This window comes from Eleginops maclovinus, chromosome 18 (assembly GCF_036324505.1).
Source record: "Eleginops maclovinus isolate JMC-PN-2008 ecotype Puerto Natales chromosome 18, JC_Emac_rtc_rv5, whole genome shotgun sequence".
In the NCBI taxonomy this organism is placed as follows: domain Eukaryota; kingdom Metazoa; phylum Chordata; class Actinopteri; order Perciformes; family Eleginopidae; genus Eleginops; species Eleginops maclovinus.
The window spans coordinates 9,773,391-9,797,670 of NC_086366.1; the positions used below are offsets into that span (position 1 = coordinate 9,773,391).

Genomic DNA, 24,280 nt, shown 5'->3' on the forward strand with positions numbered 1-24,280 from the left:
ATGTGTAAGGATATGAGGGAATTTGACAAAGGCCAAATTATGATGGCTATAGAACTGAGTCAGCGCATCTCTATCAAACTGCAGGCTGAGTCATGGGCGTCTGCCGGCCAAGGCTCATTGGTGCGAAGGCTGTCCCGTGTGGTCCTGTCCAGAAGAACAGCTACTGCTGCTCAAATTGCTGAAACAGTTAATGCTGGTTCTGCTAGAAAGGGTTCCGAACACACAGTAGTGCATCGCAGTTGGTTGCGTATTGGGCTGTGTATCCTCAGACCGGTCAGAATGCTCATGCGAACCCCTTCAGGGAGAAAGTATTCCCTAATGGCAGTGGCCTCTTTCAGCGGGATAATGCGCCCTGCCATACTGCAGAAATTCACGACAACTGGGAAAATGCACTACGGTCAAGACAGCCTGCACTTCCGAGAACATGATCAAGCCACGTAGTACCGCGGTGCGCGTATATCCTATTGCGGTAGAGGCCTGTAAAAACTGCCTTCAGAATAAAAGTGCTTACTCTCACTTGTCAATAACAAATATACCTTAAACATACTTAAAACATATATAAAATATTTTTAAAAAGTAGGATTTAAAAAAAAGAGAGAATCTGATCAGGGCCACATGAAGGAGTAAGAATAATGAGAAAAATATTGGGACAATTTTAAAAGTCGAAATTTAGAACAAAAAATGCAGTTTTAAAAGAAAATGTAATTAAGAAAAAATAACCGGACATTTTTAAAAGTCGACATTTAGAAAAGAAATGTGATTTTTTTAATATTGTAACCCAGATATGTTTTGGTACACTAAAATACACCATCGAGCTGATTATTACACGTTATTATTTATAAAGATGAGGTCTCCAAGAACCTGTCCATTAAATTAATCCATAATGTATAGTGTTACAGTCCAGTCCTCTTAATCCTGTTTTCATAGACATTGAAAACATTACTTTAGAGTCTAAAGTAAAGAGTTTCGCAATAGTCTAAAGTTTAGACTATTGCGAAACTCTTACACATCCGGTATGAATCTCAAACCCCATCAGAATAAAATTGAAATATTTTTGTTTTTCTGTTATTTCACTACCGGTGTTACCATTTTACCATCCTACCAAATAGTGGCTTCTACCAGTAGTGGTATTGTTGCATAACTAGAAATGAGATGATATTTAAGTAAATATGATGAGTTTGAATGAGCGTTTTTGTCGATATCAAGCTTTTATTATGAAGTGCGTCGGAAGTTGTCATGTTCTTTAATGGCGGAACTCAAAACCGAAAGTTATAACTGACAAAACGAAGAAGAAATAAATTAAAACAAACGGCCGGATTATTTTAGACTCTATAGTTTATTATGGTTTACATTGATTATTGGCTCATAAAACCGTCACGTTATGTATTATTGTGATTAAATAGGAACGGGGGAGACCCTTCATCTTGCCATGGGAAACTCATTTCCAGGTGAATTTGTTGCGAAAAGGACAGTTTAGTTTATATAAATTCAATCCACAACTGCAGTGTATGAATCTACTATGAACAGGGACATGGACCCGGACACTGAAGTTGAAAGGTGGGTGTTGTTTTACACTTTTTGACATGAAGATGACTTCCCCTGCCATCTTTAATCCTCTTGTCACTTCATGGCATTTCACACTCTTATGTTCTTAGTGAAATGCTAAATGATCCGCCTTTTGAGTTGTTTTACTATACCTGTACAACTGTATTACATTATAAGATGGTATACATTAGCTTTAATACAGCTTTACTACACCAACGCACGAGTTATATCTACTGTCATGAAAAAGCATTCTGTAAGCTAATGTCAGCAATTAAAGAACAATAATTCGAAATATCATACAAAGAGCTTCAAAGAGGTTTAGTGATTTTATCTGGACAAATTCGTTATAATAACCGTCTCTAAATAATGACTAATAAAAACGTCGTCATTTTTGAGACTCAATCTAAAGCTCCTGTTATTTAGAGATAGCATCTTTAGCGGGATACTTTCTTTATTTTCAAACAGTTTGTCCGAATAAGGGGTAGAATAAACACAAGGCTTAATTGTCACAATTTCTTTGGTTTTACTGACTGAAATGGGGTTCCACCCTTGTTTCACATGTTAGATTACTCGGTCAGTCTTTGACACCTACTATGGTAAATGTGTTCCATGATTACTTGTTGGAATAATTTAAACTCACACAATGTCCCAGCCAGTGGTATGCTTACACAATATTTTCTAACCCTTTAGCATTTTCAGGCATGATCATGGGGAAGAGGAGAAAAAGAAGTGGACGAGGCCACCCTCCAGCTATGGTTCAATGAAGAGTGACAGTGATGACATGAAGGAGGACGAAGAGGAGGAAAATGAAGAAGGGGTTGCTGTTACCTTCCACCCTCCTTTACCTGTGGTGCAACCTGTAGCGTCTACTAATGATGGGACAGGGTACTGTGTCTTTATATATAATTCAAGCATTATATCAAGGTTTAGGACATTTAACCACAGATGGGAAAAGGCTTCACATGACTTCCCTGTAGCAGGCCAAAGTTTGCAAAAAGCTTTCTAGGAGTCATATGAATGTATTTTACTCATTTCTGAGCTCTAGGTGGCAGTTGCAACGTTTTCGAAAAATGTCTATGCATAAGCCTCTTTTCCTACTTTATACCCCTTGGTATAAATTGCAGTATAATATGCAAGTCAGTATCCAGAGACTAAGGTTTGGGTTTAAGTAGGTGCTTTTTTTTTTATCAGTCTTTCTGAACAGCTGAAATATCATACTGGAAGTTTCTGTACATGATTATCTGCTACTTTTATTAAACAGGGAAATGTTAACCCTCAGCATACATTATACTCAGTATATATAACTACGCACACTTCCCCATGAAGAATGTCTGTTAATAAGTATGTTCATAATCAGCGTTCATCAAGATTCCCTGCTGGGGAATACAGTGTCACATCAGAGGTCATGAGCAGCAGATTTCAGTGCTTATGTTTATGGAACCAACATATTAAGGCAAGGATGTACTTTTGAATGCCAAATGTGTACAATGTTTATTTTTTTGTAAAAGCAGAGATTTGGCTCTCTAATGCTCCAAAAGCCTGAGTCCACTGGTAAATATTGAAGGGAGCTATTACTTTCAGTGACTTAGTAAATACTAGTCCCAGGTTAACCAGATGGATATTCCACATTTTTTGTCCAGGATGGAAATGATTCGCCCAGACTCTCCAGAGACCTTCTACACCATGACCACGCAGCAGACCAAACCAGCAGGAGGTCTTGTCATTGACACAAGGTGAATGACACACACACACACACACACACACACACACACACACACACACACACACACACACACACACACACACACACACACACACACACACACACACACACACACCTTTTTGATGCAGATACATTTAAAAATTATATTTATTAGCTGTTATCATTGGAAATCGATTCCTTGCTCGCAACGTTGCTTCTTTTTTTCAGATGTTTGTAGTTAGTTTATATGTGAACACATTTAAATTAGTTGTCAACATAAGTCTTGAATATATTTGAAAAATCTCTATCCAAACATTGTTTGTTCAAAATGAGCGTTTATTTTTCTACATGAGCCAAAATGCCAAGTACACATCATGATGATTCATGTACAAATATTTGCTCTTTCTTACCTTCTTACTTTCCTTACCGTTGTCTATCAGGTCTTCTGACCTGGGGGATTTTCCAGAAGATACGACGGAGGATGAAGATGAACCTTTGTTTGTTGATTCCCCAGAACCACCTATGCCATTTGAACCAGAACAGACAACTGTTGAGAACAGCCAGCCAGGCAGACTACACCCAGAGCAGGAGCTGGCCCATATTTTCAAGGTTAGTCATAGTGCATCATCTTTTTAAACTAGGATAAGATAAGATAAACATTTATTAATGCACATGAGGAAATTCAGGTGTCACTGCAGCAACTAGAATTAGAGTGGAACACAGGATAAGATAGTTTCTCAAGTATAATAAGAGTAAAACATTTAAATGACAGTATAAATAAATATAACAACAATAGGATTAAGTAAAACAGGGAAATTTGCATTTACAGTATATAGAATATACATGTTGTCAGTAGTTTATAGAATACAATAATAAAAAATCATTTAACTCAAAGACATACCTATAAATAATAAAACAAGAGAAACTGATGGTGCTGAAGTGGTCTCTTGATTTTCCCGCGGCTGTATATCGCTCATCGTGGATACTGTAATATGGGAGGGCTTTTCTACAGTATTAGTCAAAATAACTTTTTCTATTCAGGTTTAGTTCATTATAAAATAAAAATGTAATAGTTGCATCTCGCCATGAGATGCCCACATAATGTCTGCGAGACAAAATGGTTACTTGTGTTTTTTCTGTCTGCAGAGTATCCAGAGTGTTTTGACAGGCCTCACCTTTGAAGAGCTTCTCCAATTTAGGACGTTTTACCAGTGGGAACGAGACATGACCCGACAACAAGCGATGGAGGGAGACCTTCTTGATTTTGTGGACAAGATTCTGGAGATACTCGGTATTTAAACTCATCTATTGAACATGGATTGTGAACGGTAATGGAGCTTAAAATGGAAAGGAACACATTTTGACTGTTGGGATGGCCGCTTTAGATTTAACACTTTGTGAACTTTATCATTGGGGAAAAGTAGAATTAAGCTTTAAGACTGGAATAGTTATTGTTTCATTTACAGTCAAATTATTGTTTGGAAATACTTGATGAGCCTTTTGGAGAGGACAGGGTCTTATATACTGTCAGTGATTGCTTACTACTTTCTTTTTTATTACATTCTGTTTTGCAGGACAGGATCGTGCCCTGGCACAAACAATGCATACCCTCACCAGTATCAGCAAGGCAGCAGAGGCAGACCAACTACATAGTCTGTGTAAAAGAGGCAAGTTTGACTTTTGATGAAGTATTAAAGGCTCCTGGATACCAGTTTCAAGAGAACAGTAAAAACGTCAATCATTTGAATAATTTGTGATTGGCGGCAGCGTGTGCAGCCAATCAGAAACAACATTTTATCTTTTATGTTGTTCCACAAAATTAATGTGCTGGCTACATGGTAACGGGCTGAATCTAAAATGTGTAACCACAACAGTTAGAGTCTCTGTTTAAAACGTTTTGCAGCTTTTTGAAAATCTAACATTTAAATAGAACAACCGGCTAGTTTATCATTTAATTTCCACCCTCTGAAGACTACAGGATTTTGACTGTAATACACAATGCTGAATATGTCTGTGATATATGATATGTGTGATATGTGTTATCCCCACTCTCACATTCCAAACCAAATGTCGTTTTCTTACTTTCCACTTTGTCTTTCTGCACCGACAGCACTAGTCCGTTTCCAACTGCAGCAGGAATTGCACAGAAAACACAAATTTATCCACGAGGGGGTTGTTCAAGCCGGAAAGCAGAATGACTTCAATTCCATCTACGTAGAGCCCCAGATTTCCAACTGTGGTTTTGGAGGAGTTGACCCCTCCCATGAATTCCGATACCATCCACCAACACTTCTCAGGGTCCCCAGTCCTGACACCTTGGTGGGGGTGAACGATCTGTTCCAACTACAAAGGGATGATGGCCAACCAGTGAGGACCGTTGTCACCACTGGGTTTGCAGGCATGGGCATGTCTGTGTCTGTGGCCAAATTCTGCCTGGATTGGGCAGAAATGCGTGCAAACAAGGTGAATCAACGAGAACAATTGAGTTTTCTGAATTATTTGTTGTGTCTGACAACATTTTCTTGTCCATGTTTGCTCAGGATATGCAGTTCGTTTTCAAGCTTTCTTTCCGGAATTTCTGGACCCTGCGAAATAATGAAAATCATATCGCAAAGACGATGTCCATCATGGATGTGTTAGAATATTATTATCCTGAGTGCAAAGACATGAAATACCTGGAGGACAAGGACTGTAAATTCCTCATCGTAATGGACTCATTTGATTGTTACCAAGAGCATCTGGACTGGCAGGTATGCTATCGGCACACAACCTCTAAAACCCATTCACAACTGTAAAAAAAATGTGCATTAAAAACCAACAACCATCAAGTTGAAATCTTTATATAACTTTCAAGTTCTTGAATGTGAGCCAATAGTTAGTTAACAAGCAAAGCAGTTTGTATCGTAAGCAATGGGCTGCTTGCTGCTTTCCTTATCCTATGAATGACGATGAGAAACTCGTATATATTTTCCTTTTTTCCCCATTTCTTCTTTACAGAATGCTCCAGTAATAAATGACAATTACACCAAAGCACATCCCAGCGTCCTGGTTGTAAATATCATCCGAGGCACGGTGCTCCGTGGTGCTCGCGTTTGGATCCTGGGGAGACGGGCTGCTGTCTCCCAAATACCATCTCAGTTCATTGATCGTGTCACAGAAATCCAGGGCTTTAGGTGTGTGTGAAGATGGACTGTGTGTTTGTGTTACGTGCAGTCGCTAATCATTTTTTAAAATTATATTTGCAGATATTTTAAGTATCCTGTGTCAACTTATTTAGCTCATCCAGTTAGTCGGTCTGATTGTGCAGTTATCTGGTTTTTGTAGTTGTATTAGTTCAAATTGTTTTGTTTTCGTCCAATTTTACATTTTTTCCCCCTCTTTTTTCTCCAGTGATGAGATGAAAGATGAATACCTGACCAAGCGCTTTGACAACGCAGAGCTGGCAGCAAAGATCGTGGCACATTATAAGCGCCTCCCGTCACTCGTTATTCTCGCCCGACAACCCTTCATATGCTGGATGGTGGCCATAGTGTTCAAGCGCAACTTCAAATATCCGGACTACGGGGAGCACCCCCCAAGACTGACGCCGTTCTACGTCAATATTTTGGTTGTCCAGATGAATCGCAGGCTGGAGTTCTACTACGGAAAGGCGGAAAATGAACATGTAACGCGCATTTGTCTGTGTCTTTTATTGACTAACTTAGATGACCTAATTCACGTAACCCCTTTGTTGGTGAATACAAAACACCAAATTGCTAAGTGGTCACACTTTTCCTGAAACAACATTTTAATACTTTTGACGTTTTTTTACAAACAGATATTTAGTTATCCACAGTTTACATTTTAAATTGGGGGATACAATATCATGCTCACTTGTGCCATTTCAACATTTTGTTATACTAATCTGTCTGACAGAGTTTTTACAAAACAAACAATGTAGCTTGACTGACTTACTGAGTTTAATCAAACAAAAGAGACATTTGCGAAGCAGCTAATAGCTTAACCACAAAATCAGCATTTTTCATTTCAATGTCTCCTTTCCACTCAGAAATGGTCCAATGAAGACAAGAGCCTGGTGACTAAGATTGGGAAGATGGCCTTCAAGATGCTGGAGAAGAACATCAGTGTGTTCTGTGAAGAGGACGTGAAGGAGTACGGTGTGAGTTTCACTGAAGTGACGGTGTTGTGCGGTCTGTGCACTGAGATCCCCGGCGCTGCCTCCGATGGGAAGAGGACGTTCTGCTTCATACACTTCAGCCTGCAGGTAAAACTCGCCACCATACAGTGACTTAGTGTCATAAAACCTATTTAGAATTCTGTACTGGTATTATAAAACATGAAAACAAACATTCACAATTGAATTAAAGGGGGCCTATCATTCTCATTTTCAGGTTCATATTTGTATTTTGTGCCTCGACTGTGACATGTTTAACTGCTTTAATGTGGGGAGTGTGTTGGAGAGAAACTCCTTTTGGAAAGAACTTTGGGATTTTAGCCTTTGAAGACCATTTACATGCACAATTCCTATAAAACACTAGAGGAAAAGGAAAACCCACAGACGCTCAATAGGGCTTCTTTAACCAACATGATGACATAAACAGGTTTTAATAAATGCACGGGTTTAGCTAGTTGCCCCAAATCAGATTAGATCAAATGAAATAAATATTTCAACCTTTAAAAAAGAAAAGAAAAGAGGAGTATTTTAAAATACCATACCAAAGGACAGAACAATAAACAAAGAAACCCATGATTAGAACTTAATCGAGACAACGTCTTCTTCCCTCCAGGAGTTCATGGCTGCGGTGTACGTCTTCACGATGTTTCGGGAAGAGTCCAAGAATGTTCTGGAAAACACGATGTTACAAAAGCCGAAGCTCTTCGCATCCAAGGATCAGAGCATATCAGTGGCAGGCGTCATCCAGAGCGCCGTATCGCGGACCCTCGCGTCCGAGTTGGGCCACTACGAAATGTTCCTGCGCTTTCTGTGCGGCTTGCTTGCCCCGGACTGCCACGACAGTCAGCTGGCCGGTTTTCTCTTCACCTACCACATGCCGAAGGTAGGGGGTCTGGACGAGACGCGGCGGCTGCTGCAGCAGGCATTAAAGACTGCTGAAGTAAAGCATCCAGACAGGGTGGAGAACTTAAAGGAGTGCCTTAGAGAAATGACGCAGCGAGTTGAGTGAGTCAGGGTTAAATTGCATCGTGGAAATCAGTGTCACTAGGAATGGAAGTGTACTATTTGGAAATGATGGACAAAAGTAAAGCCTCCTCGGTTATTTTCAAGTTGGTGTCATTTAAGTTTTGATAATGTCATACAATGGAAGTTGATGAGGATATAAAAACAGTCTGTCAGCAGTGTCCCTGATTCAACAGACAAATGAAAATGTTGTCCTATGCTTTCCATTACATTGGGGTTTTAGATATACTACATTATGTTTGTCATGTCTTACAATGAGCATTGAGATACTTTCAATCAATCATGTTTAATTTATATGTGATTTCCTTTTAAACCGTATGCATTGGAGGGACAAAGAAAGTATCTTTTGAAGCCGGATTAATCAGAAGATGTCATGAGACTTGAGTCAGATGTGTGGATCCACCAGATCCAGGTGAAACCATCTTTCGTTTCAACAAACGGCTCTGCTGTAGATTGTTGAAGAAAAACAACTAGCAAGCCAAAGAGGAGAGCTCACAATTGTTTCATTTTATGTAATCTTAAGTTATTTTGAGTGAAGGTGTGGGTAAATTCAAAATGCAATATGGGTGAAAGGGAATGCTATATGTGAATGACGTTTTCTTAAATTAGTCTTGATTTTTATCGTAGTGTATATGCATATTTGTCTGTTTATTTGAATTGATTCTTGGTACTTTTGTACTTGCTGAATTATAGGTTGATTTTTCCGTTTACATTTTACTACAATTAATCAACAGAAAATTGTTTTTTTTAATAGACTAGCTACATTAGCTTTTCTGTTCATTTGTTTATTGTTTGTTTATTTATTGTTTTTGTACGTTACTACTACTACACACATTTAAAGACCCACTAAATGCAATGATTTTTTTTCATGCAAAAGTGTGTGTGTGTGTGTGTGTGTGTGTGTGTGTGTGTGTGTGTGTGTGTGTGTGTGTGTGTGTGTGTGTGTGTGTGTGTATGTGTGTGTGTGGGGCTGTGTTTGTGGCTGTCTTCCCTTAAGAAATATGATAAATAAGGTAAATGCCGACCATTGATAAGGTGAAAATGGATGACATATTGTCAGAAATAAATCCTCTCCTAATGGCCTTGGTTATTAATTTGCTTACCATGATTTGTGCTAATTTGACATTGTAGTCCTGAGATCCTTCAACCAACAGTGTTTGTATTTAGGTTTCAGTCATTTGTCACCTTTTGTGTTTTACTCCACAACGGATTCTATTGGGGGGTGGGTATTGTTTTGCTATAAAGACAATCAAAAAATCATGGCATTGAGCGTCGGTGTATAACTCGGATACTTTAATGAGAATTAAGACGCCTCACTTATATTAAAAGGTTATAACCCACAACAGCTGCAGTACCGGTCATAGCCAGAGGAGAGCATCAGCTGCATTAGATTATAAGGCATAAGACACTTTGGTCAATGTAGGCATACAACGAAATAAAATGTGGTAACTTTTAGAGACCAGCAGTAGTAAAGAGCAACATTTCTTGTCATCACTCGACCCGATTGGCAGTAATCATGCTGACAACACGAGTACACGCATGGATTTCTACTACAGGGAGGATGCTGTAATGTAGTAAACTGTTTTAGTGACAGGCAGAGTCAAATGTCATCATCTGTCTGCCAGTTTGGACTTTCAGTATAACTCTGTTCCAGAAAGACAGGAGGAAGTCTGTAAACACTATGCGGGAGTTCTGGTTTTCCATGAGTGAGTACACACACACACACACACACACACACACACACACACACACACACACACACACACACACACACCACACAGTCTTATTAGTTGTAGCACAGTTTTTAGCATTTAGTTGCTCTTAGCTTTCAGTACTTGTTGTACAACTTCCAAAAACGTGTCAGTGTGTGTTTTTCTGCAGCACAAATTACTGGAGCTGCTGCAAAAAGAAACTGTCCCAGCAGGACTACAGAACGTCGCCTCTCGAGGAAACATGCCCAGGTCAGACGAGAAACAGTCCGCATTACATCAAAGTTCAAACAAATGTACGGCAGATATTTTATGTTCTGTTCAACACACTTTGAATCCAGCCAGAGAAGTTTGCTCCAACTCACTTCCAGTGTGCTGTACACTCATATTCATGTAAAGTTGGTGGTTTCCTGCTCAAACTTTACTTAAGGAATGATTTTAATTAGATAAGGAAATGGTGCTGTTTTACCACACATCACTATTAATTGCCTTGACGAGATTTTTCATCAGAATTTTCATCTTTAAGTCAACAATTGTCAAATGTCAATCTATCTTTGTCCTAGGGGGCGAGAGTCCAATTATTAGCTCCATTACACCTCAACTCATTACCTGGTTTAGCTACGTGGAGACTATCAGCTCCAAGGTAAAAACACACAAAAGCATGCAGACATGACAGCCTGCTCACACTCGTCACATTCATTCACTCACCACTTCTGACATAAACTACATCATAAGTCCATATAATTCTGCATAACTCTGATTGTTGCCAGGTTCCCAGTGGTGTCTTTGAGTAAGATCTATACTTGGAATATAGGAAATCAATCGAGGGGTTGTGTGAACATTTTGCTTTATATTAATAGCAAGTTCTCAAATAAATCAGCTTCCTGTATAAAACATATAAAAACACAAAGCCTGAAATGCACATCATATTTGGATAAAATCATTTCCCCTTAATAATGTTAATGTATTAAGTTGAAGAAATCTGAAATAAAGACCTTCATTTCTCAAACAACTTATTTAACTGCATTGCGATTATGGTAAATGTTGATAAATGTTTATAAATGTTACATGTTGAGAAGACAATATGTATTTTTCTTTCTTAAAGAAACCACTTTAAATGTTTTTTTAAAGTAAAGGTGTGTACTAGCAAATCAGCTCAGAAATAATCACTGCCTCATGATGACATTCCTTATGTATCCTGCCTTCTACAATTTAAAGGTATAAAGGTTTACTGGTACTTCATTTGTTGTGCTTATGCATGGATGTAAAAAATATAAACATGCCATAATTTCATATAATACTATTCTTTCTCAGACTAACAATGACAGGAAATAGGTTTTTTTCATGCCCCCATGCAAATGATGGATTTATTTTTTCATGCTCCCCATTAACAAAACATCAAACAGTATAAAACACATCAGAAATGTGTACTCTGAAAATGGCACTCAGAGATTCACTGTATGGCTGCACAGACATTCCTAGAACATGACAGGTTCAAAAAACAGGGATTGTCCATCTCGGTGTTTCAGGGAGTGTATCTCCTCTCTTCGGAGTCTGTTATTATAAAATCAATATCAATAATAAGCAAAATCATCACATGGCTTCAGATTGTCTGTGCCTGCTTCATGCAGGTGGAGTTAGGGTCATGGCAGCAGCGTGAACGGTGAATGCTGCGATGCTGATTTGACGCTTGACTTCTTCCCAGGACTTCTGTTTATCAGCTGAGTGCTCGATGTCAAACAATGCATCGTAAATTCCAGGGAAAGACTCCCCTGCATATTTATTGTGGCTGCTGGGAGCAAAAATCACATGCCTGAAACAGAGAGGAGGGAATGTCAGTTGTGCAGGGGGGTTCTAGTCTATTAAAAGCTGCAACATTCATCAGTCTTAATGCACATACAGTCAGGTCCATATATATTTGGACACTGACACAAGTTTTGTTTTTTTACCTGTTTACTGAAACATATTCCAATTATAGTTATATAATGGACATAAAGTGCAGATTCTCAGCTTACATTTGAGGGTATCCACATTCAAATTGAATGAAAGGTTTAGGAGTTTCAGCTCCTTAACATGTGCCACCCTCTTTTAAAAGGGACCAAAAGTAATTGGACAATTGACTCAAAGGCTATTTCATGGGCAGGTGTGGGCGATTCCTTCGTTATATCATTATCAATTAAGCAGATAAATGGCGTGGAGTGATTTGAGGTGTGGTGCTTGCATTTGGAAGATTTTGCTGTGAAGACAACATGCAGTCAAAGGAGCTCTCCATGCAGGTGAAACAAGCCATCCTTAAGCTGCGAAAACAGAAAAAACCCATCCGAGAAATTGCTACAATATTAGGAGTGGCAAAATCTACAGTTTGGTACATCCTGAGAAAGAAAGAAAGAAGCACTGGTGAACTGAGCAACTCAAAAAAACCTGGACATCCACGGAAGACAACAGTGGGGGAGGATTGCAGAATAATTTCCATGGTGAAGAGAAACCCCTTCACAACAGCCAACCAAGTGAAAAACATTCTCCAGGAGGTAGGCGTATCAATGTCCAAGTCTCCCATAAAGACAGGACTGCATGAAAGTAAATACAGAGGGTACTGCACGGTGCAAGCCACTCATAAGCCTCAAGAATAGAAAGGGTGGATTGGACTTAGCTAAAAAACACCTCAAAAAGCCAGCACAGTTCTGGAAGAACATTCTTTGGACAGATGAAACCAAGATCAACTTCTACCAGAATGATCGCAAGAGAAAAGTATGGTGAATGCGTGGTACAGCTCATGATCCAAAGCATACCACATCATCTGTAAAACACGGTGGAGGCAGTGTGATGGCTTGGGCATGCATGGCTGCCAGTGGCACTGGCTCACTAGTGTTCATTGAGGATGTGACTCAGCCGGATGAATTCTGAGGTGTTCAGAGACATAATGTCTGCTCGAATCCAGCCAAATGCAGCCAAATTGTTTGGCCGTTGTTTCATAATACAGATGGACAATGACCCAGCACATACAGCCAAAGCAACCCAGGAGTTTATTAAAGCAAAGAAGTGGAATATTCTTGAAGGCCAAGTCAGTCACCTGATCTCAACCCAATTGAGCATGCATTTCACTTAAAGACTGAACTTCAGACAGAAAGGCCCACAAATAAACAGCAACTGAAGACCGCTGCAGTAAAGGCCTGGCAGAGCATTAAAAAGGAGGAAACCCAGTGGTGATGTCCATGAGTTCAAGTCTTCAGGCAGTCATTGCCAGCAAAGGGTGTTCAACCAAATATTAGAAATGAACATTTTATTTTCAGTTATTTCATTTGTCCAATTACTTTTGAGCCCCTGAAATGAAGGGATTGTGTTTTAAAATGCTTTAGTTTCTCACATTTTGATGCAATCTTTTTGTTCAACCCACTGAATTAAAGCTGAAAGTCTGCACTTCAACTGCATCTGAATTGTTTTATTTAAAATGCATTGTGGTAATGTACAGAACCAAAATTAGAAATATGTTGTCTCTGTCCAAATATTTATGGACCTAACTGTATTTAAATGGACAGTTTGATATAAGGCAAACACATGGTTCTAAACTAAATGAAAACAGTTTTAAAAGGCAGCTTAAAATGTGTCAGATGAAGATGTGATGTACACTTGGCTTTAATGTAGGAGAAAATGTAAACCTAGAAAGCGTAATGAGTACACCTCACATATTTCACTTTGAAGCCATGTTTACAGCAGGTTGCAGTTTTAAAGTTAAAGCTCTTCCCTCTGAGGTACACAACACCACAATGTTTTTCTGAAGAATACTGGTGTGTGTGAATAGCCTTACTTTTGGTTTGCATCCATCAAATTCAGTATGCTGTGTGTGTGTGTGTGTGTGTGTGTGTGTGTGTGTGTGTGTGTGTGTGTGTGTGTGTGTGTGTGTGTGTGTGTGTGTGTGTGTGTGTGTGTGTGTGTGTGTGTGTATGTGTATGTGTATGTGTATGTGTGTGTGTGTGTGTGTGTGTGTGTGTGTGTGTGTGTGTGTGTGTGTGTGACAGAGAGAGAGACTAACCTGTAAAAGGGTCTGCCAGGTAAGCCTAGCGGGTCTATGAAGGCTCTCTCCAGGTACATGAGCTGATCATTCACGGCACGTAACTGCAGAGGACTGATGCACATGAAAAACAGTATTATTCTCGTTATATTTGGGTTTTTTTTATATGCTGACCCCTGTTATATATAGATAGGAATAACAGAAAATAAGAAACATCTCTCGATATGAAAACAACAAACATATTCCAGGATTTGACATCTAAAATGTTAAACATATTCTCACTCTGCTTTGTTGAGAGCCAGCAGACGCTCATGGAAGTCCCTCGCTGCCACAGTAAAGTTCTCCACAGCAGAAAACAAGGAGTCTGAAAATTGAACGAAGAGGGATAACAACATAAAAGCAGCAACATTTTGGGAAAAGTTTTCAATTTGGCCTCCTCATTTCAAGGATATTTAAACTTGATATACTGAAGTTAACTCACCAAATGACACCTTGTACATGTTCATGTCCTCTGGGTGCCTGTGTGCCAGCTGTGAGATGCTCTGCGCGTACTTCTCGAGTGCGACTGCATACTGGTTAACATCGAGAGGGAGGAGCTGGGAATCGGCCAATTGGAAGATGAGCCCCGCTCTCACCTGGGCCACCGCCCGAAGCCTCTTAAAGGAGGGGTCGTAAAACTTCTCCACTATCTCGAAGGTTTCATAAACACTGTGATAGACCGGATAGCTGCTGTAGCGCTCTGTTTTCTGAAAGCACAGAAGACATCACAGTGTGATACATTGACGCCATTAACCCTACCATGAAGATGCTTTCCTTTTTTGACTCCGAAGATTAAAAAAAGTATGCAAATTAACTAACATATTCTCTTTGAACGCATAGTTCTTAGTATGAAAACATGTTTTGTGCACCTACAATACAGTCAAATAAAGATATGATTAAGCACTTACAGTAAGATATCTTAACATAATTGTTAGGGAATATTTTGTGTAAGCTTGTAAATCTTTAGCTCATTTGCATCTCTTCTTTCGGTCCTCCTCTGACCTGGCTCTATGGCCTTGCAGGTGCTGTTATCTTCATTAAGGAGGGGAAGCCTGGGCTTCCGAAGCCTTGTTGTTCCCATAGTGGGTACAAGCTCACGCTGACTTAAGATTGGCTTTATTGTTTAGGGACAGCTAGCTCCAGTTTATCTGGACACAGTCTGGCGTTTGAAGAATGTTGATTATCCATTTGGAACTAGTTAAAACCTCTTCCTATTGTCTAGATCTTCAGAATTCGTTTGGCAGCCGCTGTGGCAACTCGTGTCTACAGTAAATGTCTTGTCAATTCTCTGGCTGTAACTCCGAATAAACCCAAGAGTGTTTTGCCATCAAGTTCCTGAGTTTCGTTTCCATTGCTTCAGAAGTTTCCACCACACTCACAACAATGATAGTGTTTGGATAAATCAGCCAGCGTGTCTCACCTTGTTCTTGGTGTATCTCGCTCTGCCTGCAGCAATTCCCAGGCGGATAAAATAGGCCTCAAAATCACTGCCTGACCCTAGTTTACTGATCCTACAGTGCAGCACAGTAAGGGACAGACTGTTTAGTGATTTGTTTCTTTACTTGTTACTTTCAAAATATGTTGGTTTGTGTACAGCCTGACTCTGACCAGAGCAAGCTACTTTGTACCTGGGTGCGTCACGGTTATCCGTCCAGTTGTCCCTCTTATGCCAACTGTCGTACAAAGAAACTCCCTCCTCTCCTTCCTCTGGACTGTCTAACTACATGCAAACACATAAAGTATAAAAGTGAGCATGAAGACAAAATGAATGTACTCAAATCAGTTTGTTATGAACCCTTCCTTTTGTTTCTGCTTACCTGCTTGGTGAGGTCATACACCAGCGTGTGTAGAGACGGCGTGCAGTCAACCCTCAGTGTGTACATTCCTGGAAATCAAATTGAAACGTTTGAAAGACACACTAGACACATCAAAACTAATTTACTACTAACTGAGCACACGCTCACCCTCAATGGCAGAGTCGGCATTAATGTATGCCACTGCTCTCTCTTGCAGCAGCTTGGCGTTATCCTGTTGAGAAGGGTTAAATGTGGTCAAGTGTGTGTGGGTTTGAGTGTGTACAAGTGCAAGTGTGTGAAGGTGTTTGTATGAGTACCTCTGCCCACTCTGTAGATCCCTGCAATCCAAACTCCTCTGCATCCCAGCTTGCAAATATTAAAGTCCTCCTAGGCCTCCATCCTGCACACACAAACACACACACACACAAATACACACTGAGTACTGGCAGATTACACATTGTTTTTACTCACACACTGACAGAGACATACCTTTACTGATCAGCCTGCCGGCGCTCCTGACGGTCTCGTGAACTACTGCAGCACCGGACATGGGGTCAATTCCTCCAAACACCCAGGCATCCCGGTGTCCTCCCAGAATTACATACCTGTCTACACACACAAACCCAGAGCACACATCGATGGAATAATTAAAAGAAAATAGACATACAGTTTTTTCTATTATTCAATGTCTACCAAATGGTTCATCCTATGACAGAACAACAAAAAACAGGCTCTTCCTTAAAAGGCTGAGGCACTGTATTTGACACTGAATGTAGCAACATTTCCTGTCCAGAATGCATTATAAATATCCTATGAGTGTTAGTGTCCAGATAGCATTGTGTTGCTGTAAGCTAAAATGAAGGATTAGTGGGTTGTGGTACTGCACCTGGCTCCAGAGCTCCTCTAATCCTGCCAATGACGTTGTAGATTCTGGTTATCTGGTTGTTACTTTGGATGTTCATACGCACCTTCCTGAGACAGACACACACACACACAGGGGAGAGAAAGATAGAGTGGCAAACAAATAGAAAGGGAAAAAGGAATACAAATGGTTAATTCTTGGAGGAAATTACTAACAGAGTTTGAGAATTCAGTACTGCATGGCAGCCATATTACCATGTTTATTGTGCTAAGCTCAATCAAAGCAGAGGCAGATAGAAAAAGAAAAGGTTGTCGATAGAGATTTAACCCTCTTAATGGCAGCATTGAAGTCCTTTAAGAAGTGTTTTGCACCTCCAAATTCCCTTCTATTGAAGAATAATTAGGCACAAATAGTCCCAGTTTCTGTTGTTCATTCTGAATTCAAGCAACTTGTTTTGTGTGTATATTTTTCACACACCGGGGGTACAAAGGCCTCCATTGTACAACATTTGGCTACTTGCCACTGGGTCATTAAGGCTGAGCAAGAGGAGAAAAGAGCAACAAAAGGCGAGAGACAATTCAAACACTTTAACCACTACAGATAGAGAGGAGATGTGGTAGCTAAAAAGAGGAAGGGAATATCACGTTATTACAGGGTGAGGTGGACACAAGCGGTCATTTTGACGGTACATATAAAGGCTTAATGTAAGCACTTACTGGCTCTTGAAGTCGTCCGTAAATCCTGGACCGATCCTGTAGGAGATATTGAGAGCTCCTTTCCAGTTGTTGGGTGGAATCTGTCCTCCCATGTTCCTGTTGAACAAAAATCAAATATATCATACACCAAGGCAATTATCTTGTACATTAAGAAAACAAATGTAATTTCCCTAAATTCAATATCTGAAAGAAGTAGGCTTCAGCCATGCTACTCATTTTTGTAATTTGATCCACCAGTTTGGTTCAAGCTAATATTTCTCAACAACTTGTATAGATTTCTATGAAATGTACATATAAAATACATTCCTGCCACACACATGTTGACTTTTCATCCAACGCCACCATGAGATCAGTTTTATTTTTGAAATGTATGTCTAATAATTTGCTTTATGATAAACTATTATCAAAACATGTGATATTCTCATCTTTCTTTGTGCCAATTACAACATGTAGCATGCTTACATGTTTATCAAGGGTACCACTTACTGTTATCATGTGTGCATTTTAGCATTAGCTGTTAGCATGGCTTTAGACATTTTTCAAATAGGACTGATTTGAATGATTGCAGGTTAGATTATGGAAAAGTACGGAAAGAAAAGGAGACTGAAATATGTGTTTACTTCAGCAGGTTGATTGCATCATGGAAGCCAATGGGATGCACAGGAATCTTGGGAAGACCTACTCCATCCTCAAGACCTAACCTGTAGGTATATTCTGTAAGAGAGCAGACATAAGACTAGTTAAACTCATTACACTTATTCAGGCTCTCACACTTATACACACTTTTACACACCTTTAGCGGGGTACCCTGGTGTGAGTGGGTCTCCTGCTCCATTCAGGTTGAGAACATTCCCTCTCTGAGCTCCTCCACCGGGTAAGTTCCAACCAGCAGGGTATGGCTGCACACAAACACAAACAAACACATTGAAAAACTTGATTTGAATCCACGGATTGCATTAGTATCCTTGATTACAATATTTATTTGTTTAGAGATAATAACTATAAAAAAGTGTCCATTCTTGAAGGCTATGTCTGACATCTGCTACTTCTACCAATGAAGATCATGAATTTGAAGTTGTTGTTTGCAGACTCGTTTAAAATGTATTTTAAGGCTTATAATTATATCAGTGTGGTCTAAAAAACATGTTCAAACTATTACACCAATGATAGTACAATGGCTGTCCACAAATGCCCAGTTTCATAATTAACAAATTAACAAAAGTATTATGCAAAATACTGTACCTTGACTCCAGCAGCCCAGTAATCTGCTGGGTCTGAGAACATAATGATCCCCTTAGCTCCGGCTAACATGGCATTTTTCACCTGGAGGAGCAAGACAGACAGAGTTGAGTTAAAAGTAAACAAAATGTTATTTATTGCGGTCCTTTTTTTCCAATGTGGATCACAAAATAGTGTGGAATTATTTGAAAATATAATATAAATATTCTAACAGTAGACCTGGCCACAAGTCTAGTCATTTAATTGCAAGATCACTTTACATACAGTAAATCCTTTAACTGCGGGGTTTATGTGGAGTGATGACCAAGACTTTTTCCTACCTTATTGCCTCTGAATATTTTCCCATATCTGACGATGACAATCTTCCCAGTAGCATTGACCCCCATGTCTCTCTCTAACTGGAAGAAGTCTTCTGTTCGACCATAGTTCACATAGACCAAATCCCCCTACAGAAAGAGACAGTCAAAGGAGACAACTCAGGTTATCAGATCGGTGACGATGAGGATTTGTAATGTTTCAATTCCATGTTGACTTTACTTGCAGTGAAAACATATTCAAACATCACTGTCTGCTTGTCAGTATGGTTGTTGTTGTTGTGTACCTCAGGTTGTCCTTTGGGAGAGAAGGCGCTGTATGGTGGCACGATGTTAGACACATCTTCATAGCCCTCAGGAACAGGCTCAGCCAAGGAAGTGTTAAAAACCTGTGATAGAAAGATGAGCACAGACTGAATTAGACGAAATACTGATGAGATCACCTTTTATCTGCTGTTGTAAACGCTTTATTTAAATATCAGATTTTCTTCTGTACTTCTACATTTTATAGGAGAAAAAGTATTTTATAGTATAGTATTTTTTTGCAATCAGTTAAACCCAGATTTAATTAAAGCTATGTCCCTCTATTTAACTTTTAGTTTATTAATCAATTACCTCAATGAGGAATGATCAATACCATTGGCTAAGTCATTTTTAATGTTATAATAGTTCAAGCGTAATTTTGATGTGCATTTCTTAATTTATGTAGGTTTAACAAACCAAACAATACATCAATAATACAAGTACATAATCAGCAGATTACACCATAGTGAAAATACTTGTATTTGATTGTCCTAATACTAAACTTAATTACAATAAAGTAGCATATGTATGACTTCACTTATAATACTCATGTAAATGCAGATACCAGTTTTCCCTGTTAAACTGTAAAATAAAATGCCAGTAGTGTGACAATCACCTTGGTATCTATGTGCTGCTCAGGGTATCAGCTGAAATTGGCCATGCAGTAAACCCTGGTCAGTTTGCTCTTGCTTGCCACGGTGGTGTATCATTATCTCTACAAAGAGAGGTTAGGAGGTTTATCTCGCCACAAGCTATAAAAGGACCTTGGACTTTTATGAGCTGTCTTGTGTCCTTAATTTATCTGAATATTCACCATGTGGATGCTGCAACTTATGTTATCTGCCCAAACAGACACAGCAGTAGTAATTGGGTTTGGCCTAAAGTAGTGTTTTTGTTCATGTGTGTTATTACAGTGGACACAATGCATGCAAATGGTCATTAAAATAGTTTTAGTGGTGGCTCTGTAATAAAGTGCCTCTTACTATGCTACTGCTATAGATAATGGAAGAAAACAACAATAACAAGAATGCACGAGAAGAGGTTTTAGCAAGATATGCAACATGTTTCACTTTTGCGTAAAATTCACTTTTTCAGTATGAGTGCATTTGACTGGATGTTTCATATCGTACCTCACTGCCAAGCTGATCAACTATAGAGATGTAATTCGGCTGTGATTTGTTGGGATAGGATAGCAAAACGTCATAGGGAACCATCTCCACTGAGTCCAGTCCGAACTCCTTCCACTCTTTCATGATCTGCTCTGCATAATTCAGATTCTGCTCTGTACCGGCGAGGTGCGGGAGTCGTGTAAATTTCCTGTGGAGAGAATATCAACAGTGAGTCCAGAGGCTAGAAGCTGCTTACAGAACAAAATGTATTTTGGCCATAAAGCAATACATTTGAATGTGCAGAATAGCTAGGGAAAGAGAGTACGTTTTGTTTTTTTAAGGATTTAGTATTTTGTGAAGTTAGAAAAAATAGAAGCAAACATGCATGGAAAGCTGTTCTTGTTCAGAGACTGCAATTGAACACACCATGAAGTCTAAGGCTTTAATGTTATGGTTTTTTTCAGATTATTGGACAGCATTTTCTAAAGCTATATGATGTGTATAGTACACTGAAGGATGCCTTTTTGTGACAGTGAAATGTTTGGCTTGCTTGTGTAGTTGTTAAATGGAAAAAGATATAGCAAAATTGGTGCAGCACATTCAGATAGATGTCACCCCCACTGGCTTCCGATCAAATACCAGATTGATTTAATATCTTATCACTGACAAAATCATCATCAACCTACCTCTGTGACCTCATTCAACAACACACACGAAATTCAAAGGCTCCTCCCTGCTGAAACCTTTTCTTTCAAAGAGGGTTGAAGAGTGTTTGTTTACAGTTGTTTGGATGTTTTGTTCTGATGGATAGACAGGTGTAGTGTGTAGGTAGCGCTTCTTACCTGAGATGCTCTCTGATCTGTTCGGGCCGCATTTCATCCAGAAACTCCCGTAGATACTTGCCGGATGCAGTATCGTCTGGAGTGTTTGGATGTGTGGGCTTTGCACACCAGCCTACAAAACACACAGACATACATGATCCATACAGCATAACAACAGTGTCTCTTCTTTTAAAAATGAAACCACCTTATGACTTAAGGGATAAACATAAACAGAATATCTATTTGTAACTCTTTTCATGACCATAGATAATATATTTCAAATGGAGTCGTGGTTATGGACAGCAGGTGTTACCTGCTGTGAACAAGCACACGTGAAATGTTTCAAAGCAGTGACAAACTAAAACGCACACACATGACAACACACCTTAGTTTAACAGCAATGATTACATTTGATAGTTTTTCCAAATGAATTAAAGAGTGTATGTCCTTATGTCGTGCAGTGGTGTTAAGTAACTAAGTACATTTACTCAAGGACTGTGACTTTACTTTACTGGACTTTACTTGAATATATCCATTTAATGCAATTTGTACATCTACTCTACTACAATTCAGAGGTAAATATTGCACCTTTACTCCACTACATTTATTACCTTTGATTACTTTGCAGGTTATGATTCATGATAAATAATATGATCAACACTTAAATAAGACTCTAGTTAGATCTAGACTAAATTCACGAACGACCGGCAATAAATCAAGTAATTAAAACTAGCTGCACCTGTACCAGTCTGATAAACACATGAATGTATCAATACTTACATTTCAAACATATAATACATATGATTCTGGAACAGCCCAATCTGCATAAGGAGTACTTTTTTTGTAGTGTTACTTGAGTAACATTTTGAATGCAGGACTTTTACTTGGAACAGAGTATTCTTACACTGGTATTTCCACTTTTACACAAGATTTGAGTACTTCTTTCACCTCAGATGTTGATTATCTATTCATGTTATTTTGGCTTCTGCCTTCACATCCATTTACAAACTTGCTATGGTCACCTATCCCATTAGTTCCATAGTCATAATTCTTTCTGTTCACAACAAACATAGATAGCATGGTAGATATCACTCATGAGTAACAGTCCAGTATAGTGTAAGTTTGTGTTGTGTTATCATGTCTTACCTGTGATGAAACCCAGCAACAACACAGCTGCCACCACCACAGTCCATCCGATCCACCGAGTTAACCTGCCCTCCTTTCTCATTTTAAAGCAGCTCGTCCCACAGGCTTCCACAGACCGTCACAACTGCAGAGCACGCTCACAGATATAGGGAGTAATTTGTTTAAGTAGTGCACAGAGGGAAAGTGAGATAGAGTGGGACAGGAATAGAGGGAGGAGACTTTCTCTGTCTGGCAAGTTGCAGAGGACTACAAAGTGGCAGCTAATCATGAGTGATATGATTGGCCAGTAGGCTGATGACAGCCTTGTGCTCCTTGGCCATTCATGTGCGACTCAGTGCTACTTAATATTGCTAGGAATCCAGAGTCCAGCCAAGAATAAGCTGTTAAAGTAACAATTAAATCAGAAAGTTGTCAAAAGTCTCCATGAGTAACACTGAATGCACAGATTCCTCTAGAGTTCAAATGCATGCATTGACTAAAAAAATAATCTATGGTGATAAAATCATATTAAAAGACAGTATAAAGTAAAAACCTCACTGAATGGCTTTATACATGGATGAAAATGTATGTATTGTTGGATATGACTTTCACACTCAGCTGAACATAAAATACATTTTGGAAATTTGGACTTTGAGAGGCATTTAAGACATTATATAAGATTGAGAGCTGTGTACACTGCTATTCTGAAAAATATATCCATCTGTATATATTGACATTTTCCTAAACAGTCTATTAAAGTAAACTTGTAAACCTGGCATTAGAATATAGCTGAGTTCAAATTTAGACTTGATGATGGAATAGCTATATTTCATTTTTATATTATGCATAAGCTTTCGCTATTTTTATTTACCTTTCAGAACTGGGTTTCTTGCTTCCTTATTCTTCTCGGCTGCTTTAATGCATCTACAGTTGACATAAAGTTGACATATAAAGTAGATAATTCACCATAACTTCTTATCACCCAACAAAACAGAAAATAAACAACGTTAAAGTTATGAATCCTTTAGCAGAAGGTGTGTTAGTAAATAATGAGCGAGTTTATTAAAGTTTTCCAATTCAGATTCAGTTGAGGATGAAACTCAAGTTACACTTGTATTGCTATAAATAGTCTTGTATATTTTGTTACACTATAAGACCCACGGGGCCTGGTCGTGCTTGACCCCTCCTGGTCCTGTGAACAGCTGTAAGGGCTGAAGTGCAGCTCTTTTATGCGGTGGGCTGGAGCGTGAAGTGTGGAGGAGGCTCTCTGCCCTCAGGAATTTGGGGAGGAAAGAGACTGCAGCTCTGCCTTGTTCTCAAAACACTGTATCTTTAAAAAAAAAAATTGCTATATTGTATTACTTTTACACAATCAATGGACCATGACTTGGGTTAATGATTAAACTCCAAACCATACCAGGTATTATAACTACACAGGACAAAAACGATACGCTTTGTATTTATTTCTATAATGTTTGAATATAATTAAAATAATTAAAATAAATTAATTAAGGACTGTTGACATTTTTCAATAGCTTCAATATCATGTGTTTCTTTATTCAAAAGTGTTATTTTTTTTCAATAGCTTTCATGTTATGTGACCCACTGAATTCAAATCAATGCAGCCTTGCATTAAAAATACTGTAACATTTTTTAAAATAAAAATGTAAAAATACAAGATGAACTCGAATCCAATGAAAACAGTGTCCAATTTGTTGACATCCGTGTACAGAAAAACACTGAAATCATCGTTCAAAAAGCAGCGCCTTGTATAAGAAATGTGTTATAAATATA

General features: G+C 38.9%; 2 protein-coding genes across 4 annotated transcripts; one reads left to right on the plus strand and one right to left on the minus strand.

Moving 5' to 3' along the window:
- The first annotated feature begins 1,244 nt into the window (after positions 1–1,244).
- nlrc3l (NLR family, CARD domain containing 3-like) lies at positions 1,245–9,538 on the plus strand. Of its 2 annotated transcripts, none has more exons than XM_063907176.1 (12): positions 1,245–1,557; positions 2,236–2,430; positions 3,186–3,278; positions 3,688–3,856; positions 4,394–4,538; positions 4,822–4,914; positions 5,358–5,710; positions 5,788–5,997; positions 6,245–6,420; positions 6,638–6,911; positions 7,296–7,511; positions 8,035–9,538. In XM_063907176.1, exons 1-12 carry the CDS (start codon positions 1,520–1,522, stop codon positions 8,428–8,430), a joined length of 2,358 nt encoding a protein of 785 aa, XP_063763246.1. In that variant the 5' UTR covers positions 1,245–1,519; the 3' UTR covers positions 8,431–9,538. The 2 variants fall into 2 exon arrangements, with proteins under 2 accessions (XP_063763246.1, XP_063763247.1); XM_063907177.1 differs by having other exon boundaries at positions 2,245–2,430.
- A 1,445-nt stretch (positions 9,539–10,983) lies between these two features.
- naalad2 (N-acetylated alpha-linked acidic dipeptidase 2) lies at positions 10,984–22,673 on the minus strand. Of its 2 annotated transcripts, XM_063907179.1 has the most exons (20): positions 22,508–22,673; positions 21,383–21,494; positions 20,562–20,748; positions 19,416–19,517; positions 19,135–19,260; positions 18,818–18,898; positions 18,369–18,474; positions 18,196–18,289; positions 17,576–17,671; positions 16,884–16,969; positions 16,487–16,606; positions 16,315–16,397; positions 16,166–16,229; positions 16,019–16,086; positions 15,830–15,921; positions 15,622–15,712; positions 14,644–14,908; positions 14,445–14,526; positions 14,184–14,276; positions 10,984–11,966 (listed from the first exon to the last, which is right to left on the minus strand). In XM_063907179.1, exons 1-20 carry the CDS (start codon positions 22,587–22,589, stop codon positions 11,777–11,779), a joined length of 2,220 nt encoding a protein of 739 aa, XP_063763249.1. In that variant the 5' UTR covers positions 22,590–22,673; the 3' UTR covers positions 10,984–11,776. The 2 variants fall into 2 exon arrangements, with proteins under 2 accessions (XP_063763249.1, XP_063763250.1); XM_063907180.1 differs by lacking the exons at positions 15,622–15,712; positions 15,830–15,921.
- Positions 22,674–24,280: the final 1,607 nt, after the last annotated feature.